The sequence below is a fragment of the Sceloporus occidentalis genome, unplaced genomic scaffold (genome assembly GCF_023333645.1).
Source record: "Sceloporus occidentalis isolate IW3139 unplaced genomic scaffold, rSceOcc1.0.p SCAF_6, whole genome shotgun sequence".
NCBI classification, from domain to species: Eukaryota; Metazoa; Chordata; class Lepidosauria; order Squamata; family Phrynosomatidae; genus Sceloporus; species Sceloporus occidentalis.
The window spans coordinates 131071304-131092466 of NW_028316986.1; the positions used below are offsets into that span (position 1 = coordinate 131071304).

The window sequence follows — 21163 nt, forward strand, 5'->3', positions numbered from 1 at the left end:
TAGTGGGTTGAGTGTTTCACAAGGGCTCTAAGAGATCAGCCATGGAAACTCATTGGTGATCTTGGGCAAATTGCATTCCCTTAAACCCTGTCTGCACAGGCCATAAAAAAATTCCTCCCCCCATTCCCACCATGATGAGTCCAGATGACAGAAGGCCTAAACTGTGGTTTTGATATAGACCATCTGGATGACACCCAACCAGTTCAGCAATAAACCTGACATATCTTTGAGATGTAGTTTAAAAACTCACCTCTTGCTCTGTATCATGACAGAAGATCTGGAGCCCTCCAATGCAATGCCTGGCAGCTGTTTAGAAGGCATCCCACTATGGCACACACTGCTGGAGCTGCTGGCAAGACTCATTCACTCTGTCATAATGAGATGCCCAGCCAAATGATTGTGGCTGGGCACCCTATTCTGACTCAGAGTGACCAAAAAAAACAATAAAGAGTTTCATTTATATACCACTTCATACTGAAATAACAGTGTCTAAGCAGTTTACAACTGTAAGCTAATTGCCCCCAATATGCTGGGTACTCATTTTAGCGACCTTGGAAGGATGCAAGCCTTGAGTCAAGCTTGAGCCTCCTTAGCTGGGATTGAACTCGCAACCTTATGGTTTTGAGTGAGTGACTGCAGTACAGGCATTTAACCACTGCACCACCAGGGCTCCTTCTCTTGCGGTGGTGGCAGGATGCAGTGGAGAAGGACTAGCATATGAACTGGCATTACAACAGAAGTGCCTGCCATCATAATAGGAATGCCTGGGTGGCAGGGGATACTGGGGTAACTCCAGGGCTAGATTACTCTGGGCTGCTTGGGTAGTATTCTGACCAGTTTCAGACATCACCTCAGAGGAAGACAATGGCAAATCTGCTCCTAATAAATCTTGCCAAGAAAACCTCATAATAGGTTCATTTTAGGGTCACCATAAGTTAAATCAAAATCAATGTAAAGGCACATAACAACAAAGGATTCGGCTCCTGTTGTGCTTTCACCCCTGGATTGAAGACTTCAGAGAGTAGTTTAGATTCATAAGTCCAGCTTTTTATAAACCAAAATGCAAGGATCAACATTAAATTACAAGCTTGCTGTAACTAGAGATGTGACATTCCAAAATAAGACCAAAGCCATAATAGTTCTAGGCCTGGCCTGAAATAGTTTTATGGGCAGCGTTATCACAACCTACATTCAAATGACAGCAGAGATGGGTCCTGATCTGCTCGCCACAGGGCACAATAGTCAACATTTGGAAAGAGAAACTTGTCAGCTCCTTATAGGTCACTGATGCCGCTTGGCCACTCGCCTACCTACCTACCTACCTACCTACCTACCTACCTACCTATAGCCTTAACTTTTAGTGGGCTATGACAGCAAACTTTCACCAAAATGGTGTCTTGGAGCACTAATAAATGTTCCCTAAACCAAACTCCTCCCCAGATCAGTGCTTCCCTCCAGATGGGACATAAATAGCCAGTCAAGCCATATGTTGGATGGGTCCACAGCACTAATCAAAAAGAAAGATTTCAGATTGCATCCTAGCCTTATAAAGGCCCATGGGCATTTGTTCTTAGAAGACCTAAAGCCTCATAAGACCCACTAGTCCTGTAAGACTCCAAAGAGAGAGGGACAAAATCACCCTCTTGGTTTAATTCGAAAGAAATGAACCTCTGTAAAATATGACCCTTAGCAGCACTGCTCACTGAGTTATTATAAACATGAACAAAGTAAACTGGATATATTCCAAATTATTATCACACAAATGGCTAATCACTAAAGGCTACGTGTAGTTAAACAAACAAACAAACAAACAATAGTTTCATGTCCATGATAGCCAGTCCTAAGCATTGATATACTTGGGATGCTGATGTAGTCTTTCCCTTGATGTTCTTGTTTCTTGAAGTATTATCCCTGTTGAAAGAGCAGGAGAATTTAGTAATGACAGATGAGGACCTGGACAGCTTTTAGAAAGCATTCACCATGAGCTATAAAAGAGAATTATTTCTGTTTTATAGAGCAATTTGATAAGGCTTGATTTATTATTTACAAAGAGGAGATTAAGAAAGGAGACACAGGTGTAGGTAAATAATATACTGCCCTTTCTTTTTCTTTCAACCAAGGATTTGAAGGTATGAACTGTGAAATCAACTTTGATGACTGCTCCTACCACTTCTGTGAAAACAATTCAACATGCTTAGACCTGGTTGCAGACTATGCTTGTGTTTGTCCTCCAGGCTTCACTGGTAAGGCATTATCTGAGATCTGAAATGAAACAATAAATATTTAAAGGCTTCATTATGTCTTGCAAAATTAAAAGTAAATAGCTGGCCATGGTGACATTTTATACATTGCCCCATTGCTAATAGCAATTGAATGTGTGATATGGTACAATAAGACTCATCAATTATCTTTCTTAATCCCCTGATTTTGGATGAGAGTTGGAAATGCTGACTTTACTGTTTCTGAGTTAATAAAAATCAACTTTTAAGAACACATACTCTTCGCTCAGTAGTAACTAACCCACTTCTTACAATAGAACAACAAAGTCAAGTGCACACTATACACCAGGGTTGGAGTTTTTTTTCTCTCCTGTCAACAGTTTCATTACCTTAGGGATAGTGTGTTGGGTGCTTCATGCTCAGAGCATAAAAGTCTGCTCCCAGGTTCTGGAAATGCTTTCTCAGGGATGCTAGACTGGCACACTCCTTGTTGTCCTTCTGTGAACAGGCAAAGGCCTTTTTTATTCCAATAGGTTTTTGCAAAAAGTGACACTTCTACAAGAAAAGGGCTTTTATTAGTGTGCAATCTGTCACAGATTCCTTCTGGGTTGCTCACAAAGACACCAAGCACTCCCTGGGGTTAATATTTGGGGCCTTAAGGTGGCTGAGCAAACACATTTTATCTTGGATTTGGAGTTGTAACTGTGTGACTGATTTTCTCTTTAAAACCCTTAACCGAATGACTCAGGCAGAAATGTAAAAGTGAACCATAACAAAGATTTATTCTGTAAGAGAAGTCTCAGACAACAAACATGTAAGCTGGCTCTGTGCTTATTTCAATGTAACAACTTATTTTAAAATCAATGAAACCATTTCCCAGAACTTTTTTTCCAGACACTTCACCACCAGCCACTCTATCCAAGCTCCCAACTAATCAGAATCTTATCACTTTTCCTATCTTCTCCTAACTCTATTTCTAACTAGTTGTATCTGGCAGTTAAATTCTCAAACTTCTCCTTTTATATCCCCCTCCCTCCCCCCAGCTCCCCTTCTTAGCATTCCTAGAGCTCTGAAAGATTGGCTTTATTCAGGCCTGGCATTCAGTTGTTGTCTTTTACATATCTCTTTTCTGTCTAATACATCTATTTGAAATGGTGCTTGATTCTAGTGAGAATTTACTCGAATTTTAAAAATAACTTTAGGTATATTTTAACCCATGTGTGTGTGTTACTTGTACCTCTTTTTTATATTGTAAGCAGCTTTGGATCTCAGCTTTGGGAAGAGAGTGGGGTATAAAGTGTGGAGCCAGAATGGTGTAGTGGTCTGAGCATTAGACTAGTATATGGGGACTAGAGTTCAATCCTCGCTCAGCCATGGAAACCTGCTGAGTGACCTTCGGCAAGTCACACTCTCTCAGCCTCAGATGAAGGCAAAGGCAAAGGCAAAAACCCCTCTGGACAAATTTTGCAAAGAAAATCCCATGATACCTTAGGGTATCATAAGTCAGAGATGCCTTGAAGGCACACAACAATAGATAAATACAAGTAACTAAATACAAATAAGTAGTTAATTCTTTCCTTAGTAATGATGGTGTAACTAGATTATTTTATAGTGCAACTCCAAGAGGGATAACTTCCCTCCTTTGTAATGCAACTGTAACTTTAAGTTACATTTATAGTAACTTGTATCATTAATGAAGTGTGATCTGACTAAATGGTGAAGAATGAAAATCAAATTGGTCTTTGGTTAGTGTGTGCAGCTGCTTTGTGCTCTGTTGTGGGTGCTGAGGTGATAACGGAATAGAAAATACATTTCAGAGAAGTGTCCTATCATCGTTCAGTTATAGATTGTTTCGGTATTCAGGTTCAGTTATGGATGGTTTCAGTATTTCACTATATTCAATCTTCTTCAAAATCACCTTCCAAGCTCTGCAAAGGAGGCACTGACCATTAATTTAAATCTTGTTTAATATCACCCTCTCCTTCCAATACTGCCGATTCTTCACCACCACTCTCTGAATAATATTTGTTTGGGAGTATGCAACAGAAGTGTAGAAATGCATCCATGCCATAAATTCACCCTATATTTGTCTTTTATGGGCATTGGCCTTTGGTCAGATGGTGAGCCTAATTTAGACTTTGTTGTAAAATGCACACAGAAACCTTTGCCCACCTTTGAAATCCTCCCTGTCTCTGATGGATAGCTGTGTCATATAGCTAATCTCACTTTTGGCAATCCCTTTAACTTCTTGCCATGCCCTATGTGTTCTAACTACTTTATTGTTGACCCAAAAACCTGCAATAAATACTTGTGATTGGTTCTGTCTCATGGTCAATGTGACATTACGCTAGATGAAAGACTTTCTGTTGACTGGGACTCAGCTTTGTGTCTGCAGAATCAAAATTTCCATTAACACTAGCCTTGTTCAGACATTGAGAATTACCCATAAGGACAGGAACTGGTGTTCCAGTTCAACCATCTCTTGCCATGGGCTTTGTGCGCCAAGATTTCTGGGAGCTACAATTCAACAATAACCCCATTCTTTCACCAGTACTACCTATGCAACTTTAGGATGAACTTCTTAGAATGAAAGTTTAAGAGTTGAAATCATCTGGAGAAAATGTGTTCATTTATCAACGATGTGAAGTTTTGTGATATATTTAGCTTCTGGTGCCAAGAACAAACTACAAATCCCAGAACCCATCATACTGAGCCATGGCATTTAAAGCGGTGTCAAACTGCAGTGCAGGTTAGACCTCAGCTTCCAGGAAAGGCAAAAGCAAGCTCCCTCTGGACAGATCTTGCCAAGAAAACCCTGTGATAGGTTAATTTTAGGGTTGCCATAGGTTGGAAATGATTTGAAAGCACACAACAACAAGACATTAATGTGTCTGGCTAATCCCACATCAACAACAGCCCTAACTGGGAGAAGTGGGAGTGTAAACTGGAGAGAAGTAAAATTGTGGAAATTTGGAATGGAAAGATGGTATCAGGGGAACTTTCAGAACTTAAAAAAACATCTTCTAAATCAGCAGCTCTATGGCCACCTAGCAGAGATATATATGGTGGAAATAAGCCATCACCAGCATTAGACATCTCAGACTTTAGATGAGGCAACTGAGGGACAATTGCAGTTTCTAGTTCTACAGGTAAAATCAACTGGACATAGAGGTGTGATCCTCTTCTCACACACCACTCACTGATTCAGGTTGGCCATGCAATAGATCTCTGTGTTTCTTACAGATCAAAAAAGGTACATGAAAAAATTAGGACAGCAAAGTGGAAAAACAAGAAGTAGCAACCCAACATCAAGGGCATCTGATGATATAATTTACAAAAAAATAAATGAGTGAAGACATACTAATGAAGACCTATGTTTGAAGAAGCTTTTAGAGGCTTCATGTACTTAACCAAACAGTTAATTTCTGTATAAAGAATAAAGAGTAGAACTACCAGTGAGTTGCATAGAATTAAAAGGAAAATCAATTATGGTTCAACAACACAATTTTCTCTCCCTGTTAGAAATTAACCAAAGTGCCTTGTTTACATGAAATCAGAGGCATAATTTGCTGAAAGTTTCTCATCTGCAAATAATTAGCATGATTTCTTTAATTAGAATGAAAGCTTAAGAGCTGAAATCATCTGGAGAAAATGGGTTCATTCATCAACTAAGAATAGCATGAGATGAAATGAAACTTGTTCATCCTTTGTGTGCTTTCTGTTTAGGGAATACTATCAAGTTTTTATTTATTTATTTGCAGACTTATGTTGTTGCCAGTTGTTTTGGAAACAAGTAAATGAAAGCAGTGCCTCCACCTGAAACATGATTGTGAATTAATTCCTCTTATGGCCATGCTGTATATGCATCATGGCAAACTAAAATCAATAACAACAGGAACCATCAGTATGTGGGTCTTGCACTTGAACATAGCCTAAGGCCTTGCCTGCACTAGCCAGGATATCTTGGGGGAAGTCCAGAGCATCATAATTCCACAGCTGCACCCACCTCCCCCTGTTACCTCACTCTCGTTGCTGTCCTATGGTCGCTATCTTCATGGGTGTCCCGTTGAACCATGGGGAATGTCTGCTGTTGCTGCAGTCCACTTGCGACAGAGGTCAGAAGGAGGCACCTAGAGATGGTCACATGGACAGGTGCTTCATTCTGACCTCAGAACAAATGAACCATGGCAGTGGATGCACCAGGCATCTCAGCAGGATGCCCATGCAGACAGATACCTCAGTAGCGGACAGAGGGGCCCAGATCTTCCTGGAAGATCCAGAGTAAGTTTTTAAAATGTGATTGAAGGCTGTTATACCCCAGTTCTGATGTGGAACATGCTGGGCATCATCCAAACTGCTCACATCAGAAACAGGATTTAGGACATGTCCTGACAGTATGCCTCCAAAATGGGAGGAGGACAAATGGGCCTTTTGGCCTATGCAGACAAGGCCATGGAGTCATTAAAAGAACATTGGTAGATTTGTTTTGAGTCTCAAGGGAAGAAAATGTTGATTCCACTGAGAATCTATTTTCATGTTACTAGCATTCCATCTCCGTGATCAAGTACAGCACCCCTGCGCCATATGCAGGCTCACCATATGTGGATTTGAAGTTACACAGATGGTGAGCCCTAATATGGTGAATGAGGCACCTGCCACAGGGGCTTCATCATACATGGGATATGCCTTACATGGGGGAGTCCAGAACGGATCCCCCACACAAGGCAAGGGTGCACTGTAAAATAGATCATATGCAAATACTCAGTGACCACAAGATACTTAAACCATTCTGAACTGGAAACTGCATCTACACTGCAGAATTAGTGCAGCTTGATACAGTTTTAACAGCTTCATGTGAATGCTGTGGAATTCTGGGATTTGTAGCTTTATGAGATATGTAATTTTCTCTAACAGAGAGCTCTGGCACCACTACAAACTATAAATCCCAGGATTCCATAGGATGGAGCCATGACAGTTGAAACACTGTCAAATTGCATTAATTCTGCAGTATGGCAGCAGCCCAAGTTACAGTTGCTAGGTTAAATTCCAAAATGTCATCCTTCCGTTCATGAGAGGAATCTAATGTTTCAAGCCAATGAATTAAGTTGGCAGAATGGAGGAGGTGGTAACTGTAAGTTTACTCTGTCTTTGGTTTTCTGCCAGATTTACCTTCCTTGTAGTCCACCAAACATGCTCTGGAAAAGTGCTGTAGTTTGTGCTGGATCTCACATTTCTGACTTATGGTGACACTAAGGTGAACCTGTCATGAGGTTTTCTAGGCAATCATTGTATTACACACACACACACACACACGCAAACTTATTTGCTGAGTTACTGCTGAGCATCAATAAGATTTGGCCTAGCTTAAGATGAAACAGTTAGAGGATGGGGAAACCATTTAAATATGTCTTCAAGCATTTTACCTTTAGCTAATTGGTTTTCATTGGGATTCTTTATTGTCTGCCTGTATCATTTTTAATTGGTTTTCTTTTCCAGGCTATCAAAAATCTTAGATTTCTAAGGTTATGCTAACATTATTCTAACTGTAATTATACTATAGCAAATTGAATTTTATAATAACCTTACAAAATATATTTGTAAATATTTGTGTTTTCACTTTCTATTATCTTGGCCCTAAAAAATAATAATAATAACTACTATCTATGATCTATAGAAATTCCTGGCTTTAAAGCTGTCGGGTAAACATAAAATACAATGTTTCCAACTAGGATATGTTAAATTATGTAGTTGTCACTTGGATTATGAAGTAGCTTTTTTGCTATCCCAAACCCTACATGATTTATAGTTTTAACGTTTCATTTTCTTTTCTGTCAGACAAAAACTGTTCAATGGACATTGATGAATGTGCCTTCAAGCCCTGCAAAAATGGAGCCAGTTGCCATAATTTGATTGGCAAATTTTACTGTGACTGCTTGCCAGGTAGGTGCTCAGGCGGTACGTGGGTGAAGAGTTAGGACAAATGTTCAGGACAGAAATAGAACTAATTTCTTCAGATGCATTATTTTAGATTCAAATTTACTTTGTGCGAACCACAGCCCTGCCTCTCCGCCCCATATCACCCACACATAGAAACTGTAATGCATGGCACATTTATTATTAGGACAGCATCCTCTATTTTTTATAAATTTGCTTGCAGACCATGTTTCTTGAATACCTATCCGAATGTGAGGTGTTGCATACTAATGCAGAGAGGTTATTTTATATGAAAATATCAGCTGCATTCATAATAGCTTCTGCAGGTTGTTCCAGATTCTCACACTTTTAAGTATTATGATACACTGATTGAAGGACACAATTGTGCTGGTAGTAGTTTCTGATGTTGTGTATATATTATGGGGTGGGAGAACACTATACTCCGTAGCCTTTCAAGTTTCCAAAGTTTTCAGGTTGATTAGTAGGGTTATGTTTTCAGTTACTATTTTTAATGGCAAAAGTGTGGTAATTCCATTGGACATGTACAGTTGGCCCTCCTTATCCACGTATTTTTCTATCCACAGATTCAAGCATCCACGGCTTGAAAATATTCAGAAAACGCATAAATTCCAAATAGCAAACCTTGATTTTTCCTTTTTATATAAGAGACACCATTTTGTTATAACATTGGATTGAATGGGACTTGAGCATCCACAGATTTTGTTATCCAAGAGGGGGGGGGGTGTCCTGGAACTAAACTCCAGCAGATAACAACAGCCTACTATATTGCCAGCCAGTGCAGTGCTTTTAAAACTATGGTGGTATCCAGACCAGCGCAAAGCGCCGGCCTGGATACGTACTAGGGTTGCCTCAGGGTGTCCTTTCCAGATGCCCCGCAACCCTAGTACGTTGTAATGGCGGCACCCTTTCTAGATGGGCGCCGCCATTATGACGTCACGGCCACACCACAGCCAAATGGCATAGCACGGACATGACATCCTGGCACCGCTGCAGGGTGCTTGTGGCACCCTTTCAGCGGCACCAGAAGGAGCTCCGTTTCGGAGCTCTTTCGGCTGTGTGTATCGCTGGCACAGCCTTTAAACAGCCGCTCCAGCAATACAAAGAGAAAGGGGCCAAGCATGAAGCCCCAATGACACCCCTTTCCAGGCCATGGGGAAGCGGCATTTTGCCGCTTCTCTGAGGGCAGGAAAAGCGGCAGATTGGGGCCTCTGGGACTGCCGCTGTGGCAGCTGAGGCCCCAATTTGTCGAGGAAAGGGGCGGGTGCAGGCCGCCCCAAAGTAGCATCATCTAGCCAAGGTTTACCAGTTTGTCTGCAAAAATATTATGGGAGATAATGCCAAAAGCCTAACTAAAGTTAAAATATACAATATCTGCACCACTCTAGTAGCCACCTATATTACTGTCTGTCTTTGTGGTGGCTACTAGAGTGGTGCAGATATTGTATATTTTAACTTTAGTTAGGCTTTTGGCATTATCTCCCATAATATTTTTGCAGACAAACTGGTAAACCTTGGCTAGATGATGCTACTGTTAAGTGAATTTGCAGTTGGGTCATGGATCAAACCCAAAGACTACTCACGAATGATTCCTTGTCATTCAGAACAGGACTGCCAAGGGGGTTGCAGTAGATGTTTAATCGGAGCTCATTTTTATTCAACATCTTTATAAGTGGTTAGATGAATGAATAGAGAGCATGCTCATTACATTTTCAGATCAAAGTAGACTGGGAGGGATTGCTAATACCTCTGAAGACAGAATCAGGATTCAAGATTATCTCAACCCACTGGAGAACTGAGCCAAAACTAACAAAATGAATTGCAGCAGGGATTAGTGTCAGATTCCTCGGTTGGGAAAGAAAAATCAGATGCAGAAATATTGGAAGGTGACACCTGATTTGGTAGTGCTACATGTGAAAAATATTTAGGGGGTTTAGTAGGCCACTAAACAATAAAAAGTAATAATATAATGCAATTCTAAAATGTATCAATTGATTAGTGATTTGTTAAAATATTTATGTCCCACCTTTTATCCAGAAATCTTTATCCAGAGATTGCAACAGAAATATTGGAAGGGTGACACCTGATTTGACATGCTACATATGAAAAGCTTCTGAGGAGTTTAATAGACCGCAAGCCTAAGATGTGTCAATAATGTGATGTGGTGGCATAAAAACAATTTAATTCAGCTCTGGGATGCATGAATTGATTATTTATTTATTAATTAAAATATTTATGTTGCACACTTTATCCAGAGATCTCAGGGTAGCCATTCAATAAAACCAATCTGAAAAATTTAAAACAACAGAAATAATTAAAATAATTTTAAAAGGCTAAAAGACACAATAAACAATTAACTTTTTTTAAAAAAAATAAACAAACTTTAAAATAGTTTTAAATGAATTGAAACCATTGGCGTAGGCAGAACATAAACCTCAGTCATATGCACTTAGAGAGAGTTTCTTCTACATATATTGTACTTCCCATTGATTTAAGGCTTTATATGTTGTTACCAGCACTCTGAAATCAGATTGGACATGTATTGCCAGCCAATGCAATGCTTTTAAAACTAGTGTTATATGAGTTTTATATGAAGTTCCTGTCAGCAATCTAGTTGTGGCACTGTGGACTACTGTGGCTAGGGTTGTATCTGCACTGCAGAATTAATGCAGTTTGACATCGCTTTAACTGTTGTGGCTCAATAATAAACAATTCTGGGATTTGTAGTTTTGTGGGACATTTAGCCTTCTCTGCCAGAGAGTGTTGGTGCCACAACAAAATACAAACCCCAGGATTCCAGAGCTGTAGCAGTTAAAGTGGTATGAAGCTGCATTAATTCTGAAGTGTAGATGCATCCTAAGTTATAACTGTCCAGCAAAGACCATAGTTAGTAGACTAAGCTGAGTTGCCCTCAAGCACTCCAAGCCACAGAGTTAACCTTGATCTCCAGTGACAAAGATGGCTTTAAGAGCATCTTAGTCAATAGTGCTAAACTAGAATATATCAATCAAGGGAAGTAATAATATCACTCTTTTCTGCTTTGGTAAGATTTTGTTTGCAGTAGTGGATCCAGTCCTGGGCATCATAGTTTCAAGAGGATATCATCAAGTTAGAATGTACTTGAGCTAGATGGTGAAGAACCTAGGAACGAAACCTTGGGTTTGCAAGCTCATTTGTTGAGGACCTCCCATGGTCTCTCGGCGCCTTCTCCATGGCTGTTCCCAGGCTGTAGAACATCCATAGAAGGCCTGGTTGGCTGAATTTAAATTATAGAGTAGTAGTGTGTATAAGAAGTGGTGTGCTGTTTTTAAGTCTTTTTCTGTACAACCGCTTGCAAATTTTGCACATAATAAATCCCAAATTGTGAATATGCTTTGAAAACTGAATGACTTATGAAGTCTTTCTCACAATGGGAAGGAAATTGCTAAAATTATTCATTGCTTATTTCTAGAAAAAAATAATGAAAAATTCCATCCTGAGACGGAACTAATTTCATTTGTTTTGTTTTGTTTTCAAAATTAAATTAAATTCACAGTTTTCCTTACAAATCTGATAGAACGAATTGGAAACTTTGAAACACTGAATTTGTGGGAAAGCAAAAATGACAGATCTGCCTGTGTAAGCAGAGAGCTTTGAGTGCTTAGCTTTTGAAAGCCCCTGTGTGGATCTCTGTGTTCACTCAACTGTGTTCATGGTACTATAAGGTCTATCACTTCTTTTTTTTCCTGATTGGTTTTTCATCTTTAATGGTTACCTGATGGGGACATGCAAAATGACCATATTCTAACATTACCTATATCTCAGCTAAGGTATCCGGCTAAGACTTTCATTCAACTAATTTTTTAAAATATGAACTTCCCAGAATATCTACATTTCTTCATAAATGAGAACAAAATAATATGGGTTGAGTCTCCCATATCCAAACTGTTTGGGACCAGAAGTGCTTTAGATTCTGAAATATTTGTTTATACATAAGAAGCTATCTTGGAGATGGGACCCAAGTCTTAACATTACATTAAAATATGTTTTGTATATACATAGCATGAAGGTAATTTTATACATGATATTTTAAAATAATTTTGCGCATGAAAGAAAGTTTGTGTACACCGAACCATCAGAAAGCAAAGGTGTCACTATGTCAGCCACCTATGTGGACAATTTTGGATTTTGGAATAGTTGGGATTTCAGAATTCCAGATAAGAGCAACTCAACATATATGTGTTTAAAAAAGGGGAAAAAACCTGAATGTGAGGGAAAGTAAAACATATGGCTTTGTCTCTCCCATGTCCAAGAAATGAGTAAACAGAAGGGCTTTTGCTTAAGCAAGGGCTTCTACAGATAGAAAGGAGCAAGTCTTTTTCACATACCCTGTGCTAAGGAAAACTCCCAAGCTTCTGAAAACTCTCCCAAGTGTCTGGAGCAGGAGAGGTTCTGGGAGAAAGCACAGTCTGTGAAAATTGTCTTCTCCCCTACTGTAAAAAAGATTTTCCCCCCTCAATGGAACTACAGCCAAATGATATTAAGAATCCAGCCTTTCTTCCCCTTTTAAAATATCGATTATATCCCTATTCAGTTTCTGAAAGAAATGTAAATACTTGACATCATTTTGGCAAGGAATTCTTTAATGATCAAGTTCCTGCTTTAAGAAAAATATGCTTGTCAAATTAATGTTTGAAAGGTTTGCTTTCTTCTTTTGTAATTAGTAGATTGAATATCTTTAAGTCATCAGACCCACTACTATTTCTAAAGATAAATATCTGTAGCATATTCTTTCTGATTAGCTTCAAGACAGGAAGTAGGAATGAAAATACTTTACATTTTGCGGCTGGAAAGCTGAATTAGTAATTAAGAGATGGGGCTAAGCCAAGGATGATTGTTTAGAAGCACCTTGTACTCTGGCAGAGGTAGTGCTGTTTGCCATCTGGCTCTTCACAGTATGCAGAAAGAAAGCAATTGGGTCTTTTTCCCACTTGTAGAAAAATCAGCCAACCGAGGCCAGACAGACATTGTCAGATTGCATTGACATCTCCATATTTTTTCATTCAAGAATTTCATCATAGGTATTAGGTGAGAGGACCCCTGGGGGTGTATATATGTTTGGTCCTAGAAGCCTGACAAACCCTATTTGTCAAAACATGTCTGGCTTTATAACAGATGAATGGCTTTACAACAAGTGAAGGGTTGAAATACTATTGTAGCCATCAGCTTGTTTTCCTCCTTCCAAGAACTTCAGCCTAATTGGTTCTCTTGAAGAGCAGTAATGTATTCAAGTCTTTTACTCCAAGTCTCAAGTCAAGTCTCAGATCTGTGCCTTCAAATCTTAAGTTGACTATCAAGTCCTTGCAAGATACTTTCAAGCCAAATCTCAAATGTGGGATCCAACTTTAACTGAAAAAAAGGAGATATTGGTTGGGGGAGGGGGGGCAGATTTCAATAACTAAAAAAATCAAGAAGACATGCACAAAGTTGTGGGGGGGGGACTTTCAGAGGTGAAAAGCAAATGTCTTAGGCAACAGGCTTGAGGTAGAAAGATCCTTCCAAGCTTTTCAAAAGTTTTAAAAGTCTCCTCTAATATGCAATAGGGACAGGCTGCTGAGTAGACCTCAACCTTTTCCTCAACCCCATTGTCTAACATGCTTGCTGTTTCTGGATGAAGTTTGACTAGGAAATCAGTCAGTAGAAATATACAAGTCTCAAGTCATTTTATGGCCAAGTCAAGTCCAAGTAGAGTCATTGAAGTAACTTGAGTCCAAGTCAAGTCCAAGTCAATCAGCTCAAGTCTACATCACTGTTGGAGAGTGTGGTTTATATTCTTATTGATATATTTATTTGTACCATTTGTAACTGTGCAATTTTTAAAATAAATTCATATACTGATATATAATAATTTTCCTGCCCTAACTTTTGTTGATCAGTTTCCACCAGTCAGTTTACAAAGCAGCTAGTCCTCTTGGTGCACCCATTTTGGAGAACTAGCTACTAAATGCCTTGGACAGGGGCTCTATACAAGAGAGCTCAAAGCTTGAAATATTACTTTTTAATAGTAACTAGTTACTTTACTCATTACTCTGGTAACTCATCAGTTTGCTACTTATCACTGTTACTGAAGGACAGAAAGAAAACCTGCTGATTTACTCATTACTAACAAGTTGCCATTACTGTTAATGTTGTGCTATTGGAAAATACAGGAAAAGACACACTCATTTCCCCAGTAGACAATTTCAATATTGCACCTTTGCAATTCTAAGAAAAGTGCAAAAGACATGACAAAGTAGTTTGAGTCAGCACATATTATTCATGTGGCAGACAGATGTCCCATTTTCTTGAAAAGTAGTTAATTACAGCTATGATTGTTACATGCAAAAAGTAACTGTCCCAGCTAATTGCTACAAAATTAATAATAATAATAATAATAATAATAATAATAATAATAATTTTTATTTATATTTCCCGCCTCTCCCTGCAGATCGAGATGGGATTACAGCAATAAAACAATTCCATATAAAATACAATTGTTAAAACAATGGCATTACTATTAATTCACTAAAATCACAGATCACCAACCAACATTCACACTAACATTCATACAATCAGATCAGAAGTGGAGTATTTAAGATCTCTTATAAAAGATCAGGTGGGTAGGCCCGCCGGAAGAGATCTGTCTTTAGTGCTTTCTTGAAGGCATTTAAAGTGGTGATAAGACGGATCTCCTCCGGCAAGCTGTTCCACAATCTGGGGGCCACGGCAGTGAATGTTCTGCAAGAAGTTGTTGTTAACCTGGTTTTTGAGTACTTATAGGTTCTGAGAGTGCGGGATGGATTGTGTAGTTACTAAAGTACCATTATAGATATGAATTGCTTCCTAACTCTGTGAAAGTGACAGCACTGTTGCAGACAGATCCCAGGATGGAGGCCTGAACTGGATACAGTTGAGGGGAGGGAACTGATCAAAAAGAGCTGGAAATTGCATTATTGATAAATATTGTTTTGGTTGGTGAAAAGACTTTATACAGGAAAGTCAGGATATGCTATCTCTGCTTTTTTATTTGCTCTTACAATTTTGTTGAAGCATTTTCTAAAAAAGAACTTCAATTAATTATTATTATACCTTCAAGCAATGATGTAGTTTTTTCTTCTAGACAAGCAGTAGCTATGGGTTTTCCCCATCACCATACAAATTACCATACAAAGAGTTTGGCTGGGATGATCAATAAACTCCAGTGTTAAGGTTCTGTTGTGGAACCAGGGAATGAAGATTCCCACCAGGTAGAAGTGGTAGTGTTAGAAGGAAGGACTAAGTTACTTCAGTTTCCTTACCTCCTCTACAGCTGATGTTGGAGATTATTACCCATGCCCATCCCTTTCTAAAGTTATTCACTAAACCAGTCCAAGCACCACTAAATCAGTTGCCATTGGAGAAAGCTTACAGAAAGGCCTTTTGAAGGGGGGGGGGGGAAGAGAACAAAACAAAGCAGAATGTCATCTACATTGCCACAGCATAAAGATATGCAACTCAGCAAGACTATACATAAAATAATACCTCTTCTAAATAGGAACTCAAAAGACATTTTTCATTGGCAGTCATCACTTTGTATTCTCATTTCACCCTGTTTTCTCCTTTCTTGATTACAAGTGGTTGTCATTTCCAAATTATTGATGAGAATTCCTTGTAGAATGTTTTCTTAGAGGGAAAAAAATAGTATTTTACCCATCTAGTTTGAAATGGTTGAACTGCTTATATTAACATTGTAACAATAACTCATTCAAAACAGTGAAAGCTTGAAAAATTCCATTCAGCATTTGTAAAGGATTTGAAGTAGAAATGAAGAGCATTTGAAAATATTCTCTCCCCCCCCCCCCCCCCATGAAAACATTCTGTAAGGATGCTATTTTCTTCAGAATGTATTTGAACACCATGAAACACAATGTTTCAACCTTAACAGTACGGGAAGTCATGATTAAACAGAATGAAGCATGATTTTGTTTGTACTTGCCTTGACAAAACATATTATAAATTCAGTTGGAATTGGAATCCATGTTTTGGTGTGCTGTCTGAGGTTGACAAGATACAATAGAGTGGGAAGCTAGACAGGATGGCAGACAAAAATATTACTGTTTTTCTCTAACCAGAAGAGATTCTTTGCTCCAGACGGTTATAAGTAAATGGGGCTGCCCAACTTACAGGGCCAGCCTGGTTGCTGGGCGAGGGGTGTGTGGCAGGTACGTGCTGCCTTTCCAGTGTGGCCCAGGCCCCGGCACTCTCCCAGCAGGCACTGGGGCCATTAGGAAGCTCTCGATTGGCTGCTGGGGCCCCAGGGAGATGGGACTTCTGGCTACAGCTGAAACTATATCTCCCAGCAAGTTGGTCATCGGCAGAGAGGCTGTTCTTGGTTGGCTGGGAGGCCAGAAAGGGTGGGATTTTCTGCCTCCCTTCATTGCAATTGGATGGTGGGCCTATTTAATGCCATGTGGTAGAGACAATAGTTACCATTGCAGGTTGGGTCTCAAGCCGACAACACATGGAAGGCCCCACTAAACTCAACCAGGTGGCAAGCAATTGGGCGGCAGGTGGGCTCAGCAGTGACCAGGCCCTATGAAGAGTACCAAGGGCAGCAGCAACCTTTCTCAACAGCTTCAGGGGCTCTCCGCCCAGCGGGGAAAACCACGATTGGAGCCAGGACCAGTTGGTGGCAATGCCATTTTCACTGAAAGGGACTAATTGCACCTCGGCTCCTTCCATCCCTGAACAAACTTGGAAAGGGTCAGGACATTTTGTCTGGGGCTATACAGCCCAGCTATGCCTACCACAAGAGCTAAACAGGCAGCAAGGCCTTAATGGCCGAACACCAGGGCCCAGGCCGGGCAGATTAGGAAGTTCTGGGCTGGCCTGGCCCCTAGGGGAAGGCAGAAAAAACCCACTGCAACCCCCCAGCTGCTCCGGCCACACATCCCACTATGGGCGAGGAAGTGCTAGCAGGCTTCACCCACATCCTTCTTGCTCTGGTTAAGCAGGCAGGGAGGATCAGGGCCCTACCTGCTGCAGGGCTGAGCGTGGCAGCAGCTCCAGTGGGTGCTGGCCAGGCATTGAGTCATGCGGCCCAGGGAATGTGGCCGGGCAGTGAATCAGAGGAGACCTCGCACAGTATATGCTGACAGCAACACCACCAGCAGCAAGCCCAGTAGCAGCAGCAGGAGCAATTCAGGGAGCAGTTCTTCATCTGGGGCCTCCTCAGCTAATGACAGGAGGAAGAAGCAGAAATGGAAGTACACTGACAAGAAAAACAAAAAAGATTGGGGCAAGAATGACCAGGGTGGAAGGGAAGGGGATGATGAGTCCTCTGGTCATGCATCCAGGAAGGATGACTATTGCTTGGGGGTGCTTTGGTACCTGGATTGCCATCTTGGGCAATTAGGTGCAGGACCAGGCAGCTAGGACTGGGAGGTGTGTGGAAGGATTCCCAGGCCTTGGCCTACTCCACCTTTTCAGATGGTGAGGACCCCCCTGGTATTCACCTATTTAAGAAGGCCAGGAGCAGAATCCTCAAAGGGTATTATGTTGACATGTTCACCTTGCTTAAACCCAAGGGGGAGGAGGGCTGCTCCCCTAGGTCTGTCAGGTAAGGAAAGTGGGAGGCCAAGCCAGTGAAAGAAAGGTTTTGAAAACTGTGCAGTTCTCAAAGACTATCCGTGGTTCAATACTTATTCTGTACTATTTAAACATGTTTTAATTTTTGCATAAAACCCACATGTTTTGTGCACCACAAGTATGGATTTTGTGTAGAATGGATCTTGAACTTTGAAGATGCTTGTGAGTTCAGGATTTTTCTCATTTAAGGTTTTCTGATGCTCAATAAATATGTGCAGAATCCTGTTCTGGAGTTACAAAAGAGTGACCTGGAGATACCACTTCACAATTATGTGTTAATTATGTTCCCTATGTAGCCCCTAGTTTAGGGGATACATAGGAACCATGAAAGTCCCCCAGTCCCCTCTTACTAGGGAACAGCTCATGTGATTGATGGAGGCCCATTTCTCTGTCACTCAGGAACCAGCTGACTGCAAGCAGTCTCTGGTACAAGGTGGCATTGTGACAAGGACCCCGTTTCTGCCTGTCATTCATGAAAAGAGGTAAAAATGTCAGTCAGCTGCTTCTCAATTGACTTCCATTGATCACAGCAGCTGTTTCCCAGTAATTGGGGAGTGGACCAGAATTTGCTGTGTAGTTCCATAACTAGATTAGTTACAAGTTTGTAACAGCCCAATAAGTTTCCATCCAATTCTTTTTAACAATTTTTTAAAAAAAGAAATCAAATCTTCTTTCCATCTTTTTGTGGAATGCTCTCATCTTGGAAATGAGATCAATTCGCACTTTTGCTGCATTTTAGGAAGAATGACAAATATTTTCAATCTAGCCTTTTAAACTGTGTTTATTAATGTACAGTGGGCCCTCTCCTTACGTGGGGGATCCATTCTGGATCCTCCCACGTAAGGGAAAATCCACCTATGTTCAACCCCCATAGGAGACAATGGGGCGTGTGCATGTGGGGGTGAAGTGTGCGCATGCCACAGGTGTACACGTCATTGTTTACCTCCCTACGTGGCTTCCGTGTATGCTAGAAGCCACGAAAAATGCATCGGCACATAGCACGGGCACACTGAAATTCTTTACTGGTCTGTTTACTGTTTAGATTGTTTTCAGCTGCCTCTTAGCTTCCTTCAGTGTTTTTGTGTGTATGTTGCAAGAAATTACAAATTATAAATGCTCATAAATAAATATGGAGACTTATTGGAGATGATGTAGTGGTTTGAGCATTAGATTAGGACTCTGGAGACCAGGTTTCAGTTCCCTGCTCAGCCATGGAAACCCACTGGGTAACCTTGGGTGAGTCACACACTCTTCACCCCAGAAAAAATATGATAGGGTTGACTTAGGGTCTCCATAAGACAGAGATGACTTGAAAGCATACAATACAAATAACAAAGTACTTACAACACAACTTTTCACTGATTGTGACTCTGTACATGTCATGCCCAAACTCCTTGAATCTAAACAGGATATCTTTCACATGAGTGGACAACCCAAGGGCTTCAGGATCTTTTTGGACTGCTGTGGGGAAGTGGGAGAGTTCACATGATCCAAACATCCTTCATTTCCATTCTGGTTGTGTCTCCAAATTTCTTGTTCAACCTATATTTTAAATTTCATTGGACCTTGTAACAAGGCTACCAAACCTCTCTCTCACTCTTGTAAATATTTTCAACATTAGATGTTTATTCCAGAAAATCCCACACAATAGAATGTGCTGAGAGATTTCATTTATTTATTTATTTTTAGTTTCACAATCATTCAAGAGTAGCAAACATTTTTGACATTATCCCCCATGAAGCACTTAATGTGCATATTCACAGTTTAGACAAGGCAGTGAGCAGTGAAGCAGGATTTGCATATCTGACACAGTTTTTATAGGTTCTTTTGGCCTACAGAGGACTTGCTGATTTTCAGAAGTAAACAATGTTGGTGAAGTAGGGAAATGGATTTCAAAGCTGACAGATGCAAAGTAATACACATTGGGGGATTATCTCCCATCCTGCAGGCCACATTGCTTTAGTGACTTACTTTAACAGAAAAGAAAACAAACAAACCGGGAGTATCCTATTGCAAAGATCAGTCTTGCTTCTTCACAATATTGTCAAAGCTTTGTCTTGCTGAGCCTTTTTTCATTACCACTATTCTCTAAGGCTACAATCCTGTGTACAGACCTGCACATTGCCTACCTGTGATTTAAGCAGCCTAGTTGTGCACTGAATTGCAAGCAACAGGGTACAGAATAATATTTCAAGTCTAATTTTGCTTCACGTTCTGATATAACTACTGTAAAAACTTTCTTTTACTGCAGCTGTTTCTCTCTCAGCATCTTATCTACCTGTCTGTCTGTCTGTCTGTCTGTCTGTCTCTTCCACCAAAAAGAAGCAATCTTGTTTCCAGTTGGTATGATTAAAGGAAATGATCTCCTTGCCCTATGCCCCTCTGTACCATCAAAATCCAGTAGCATCACACAGACATCCTTTTCTCTGAAATGATTTTAAAAAATGTTCAAGGAACATTAAAAAAATGGTATCATCCACAACACTCAAAAGTGACCCAATTCATTCTGCCACAAAATTACAACATCAATTTGTCCTCTATCTGCATAGAGCTGGACCAAATTTTTTAAATGATCAGTCTAAAACTGTCCAAAAGAACAGTGGAATCCAATCCAACACATTGATGGATAAAGGAAACCAGTTTACAATAATTTCTTAAAAATCATGAAGGTGTGTGCAGACAGAACATTTTATTCTCTTCCAGTTCCTGTAAGGCAAGAAGAGGAACAACATCCAAGGCAGCTTCCATAACAACAACAACAACAACAACAACAACAACAATTATGAAAAGTTTAAAATCAATTTAAGAATACTACACTAAATAACTATAAAATGGATTTAAAATCATACAAATGTTAAAAACAGATAATACATACACCTGTACATCAAAATGTGATCCAAGGCAGTTTACAATAGTTAAAATAAAACAATAACATCAAAGCATTGATCACAAATTATAAAAAGAGAATTGAATGACAGTATTGTTAAAAACATGGTTATAAACAATTAAAACACTTAAAACATATTTACAATCTAACATCATGTAGAGATACAGCACACTAAATCAGACGCACACTACAGCCCCATAATCAAAATTAAAAAAGCCTGCCTAAATAAGAATGCCTTTGTCTTGCCAATGGAAGGGCTGGGGCAACTGGACCTCCTATGGAAGGGAGTTCAGAAGTATCCTGAGCCCAATGGCTTGCCCACTTTTGGTTTCCCACTTGTGCTGCCCATCATATTCCTTGACCACTCATGTCTACCAGGGTCTGGAAGCCATGCCTTATGAGGATAGACTTAGGGAACTGGGGATATTTAGCCTGGAGAAAAGATGGTTAAGAGGTGATA

At 40.1% G+C, this 21163-nt stretch overlaps 1 protein-coding gene across 1 annotated transcript in view; it reads left to right on the plus strand.

The window, feature by feature from the left end:
• The first annotated feature begins 8068 nt into the window (after positions 1-8068).
• Positions 8069-21163, plus strand: part of LOC149311400 (uncharacterized) — a 68498-nt gene continuing 55403 nt past the window's right edge. The window contains exon 1 of the mRNA XM_089529501.1: positions 8069-8159. Within this exon, the coding sequence (XP_089385627.1) occupies positions 8069-8159 (91 nt within the window). The remainder of the gene's footprint in view (positions 8160-21163) is intronic.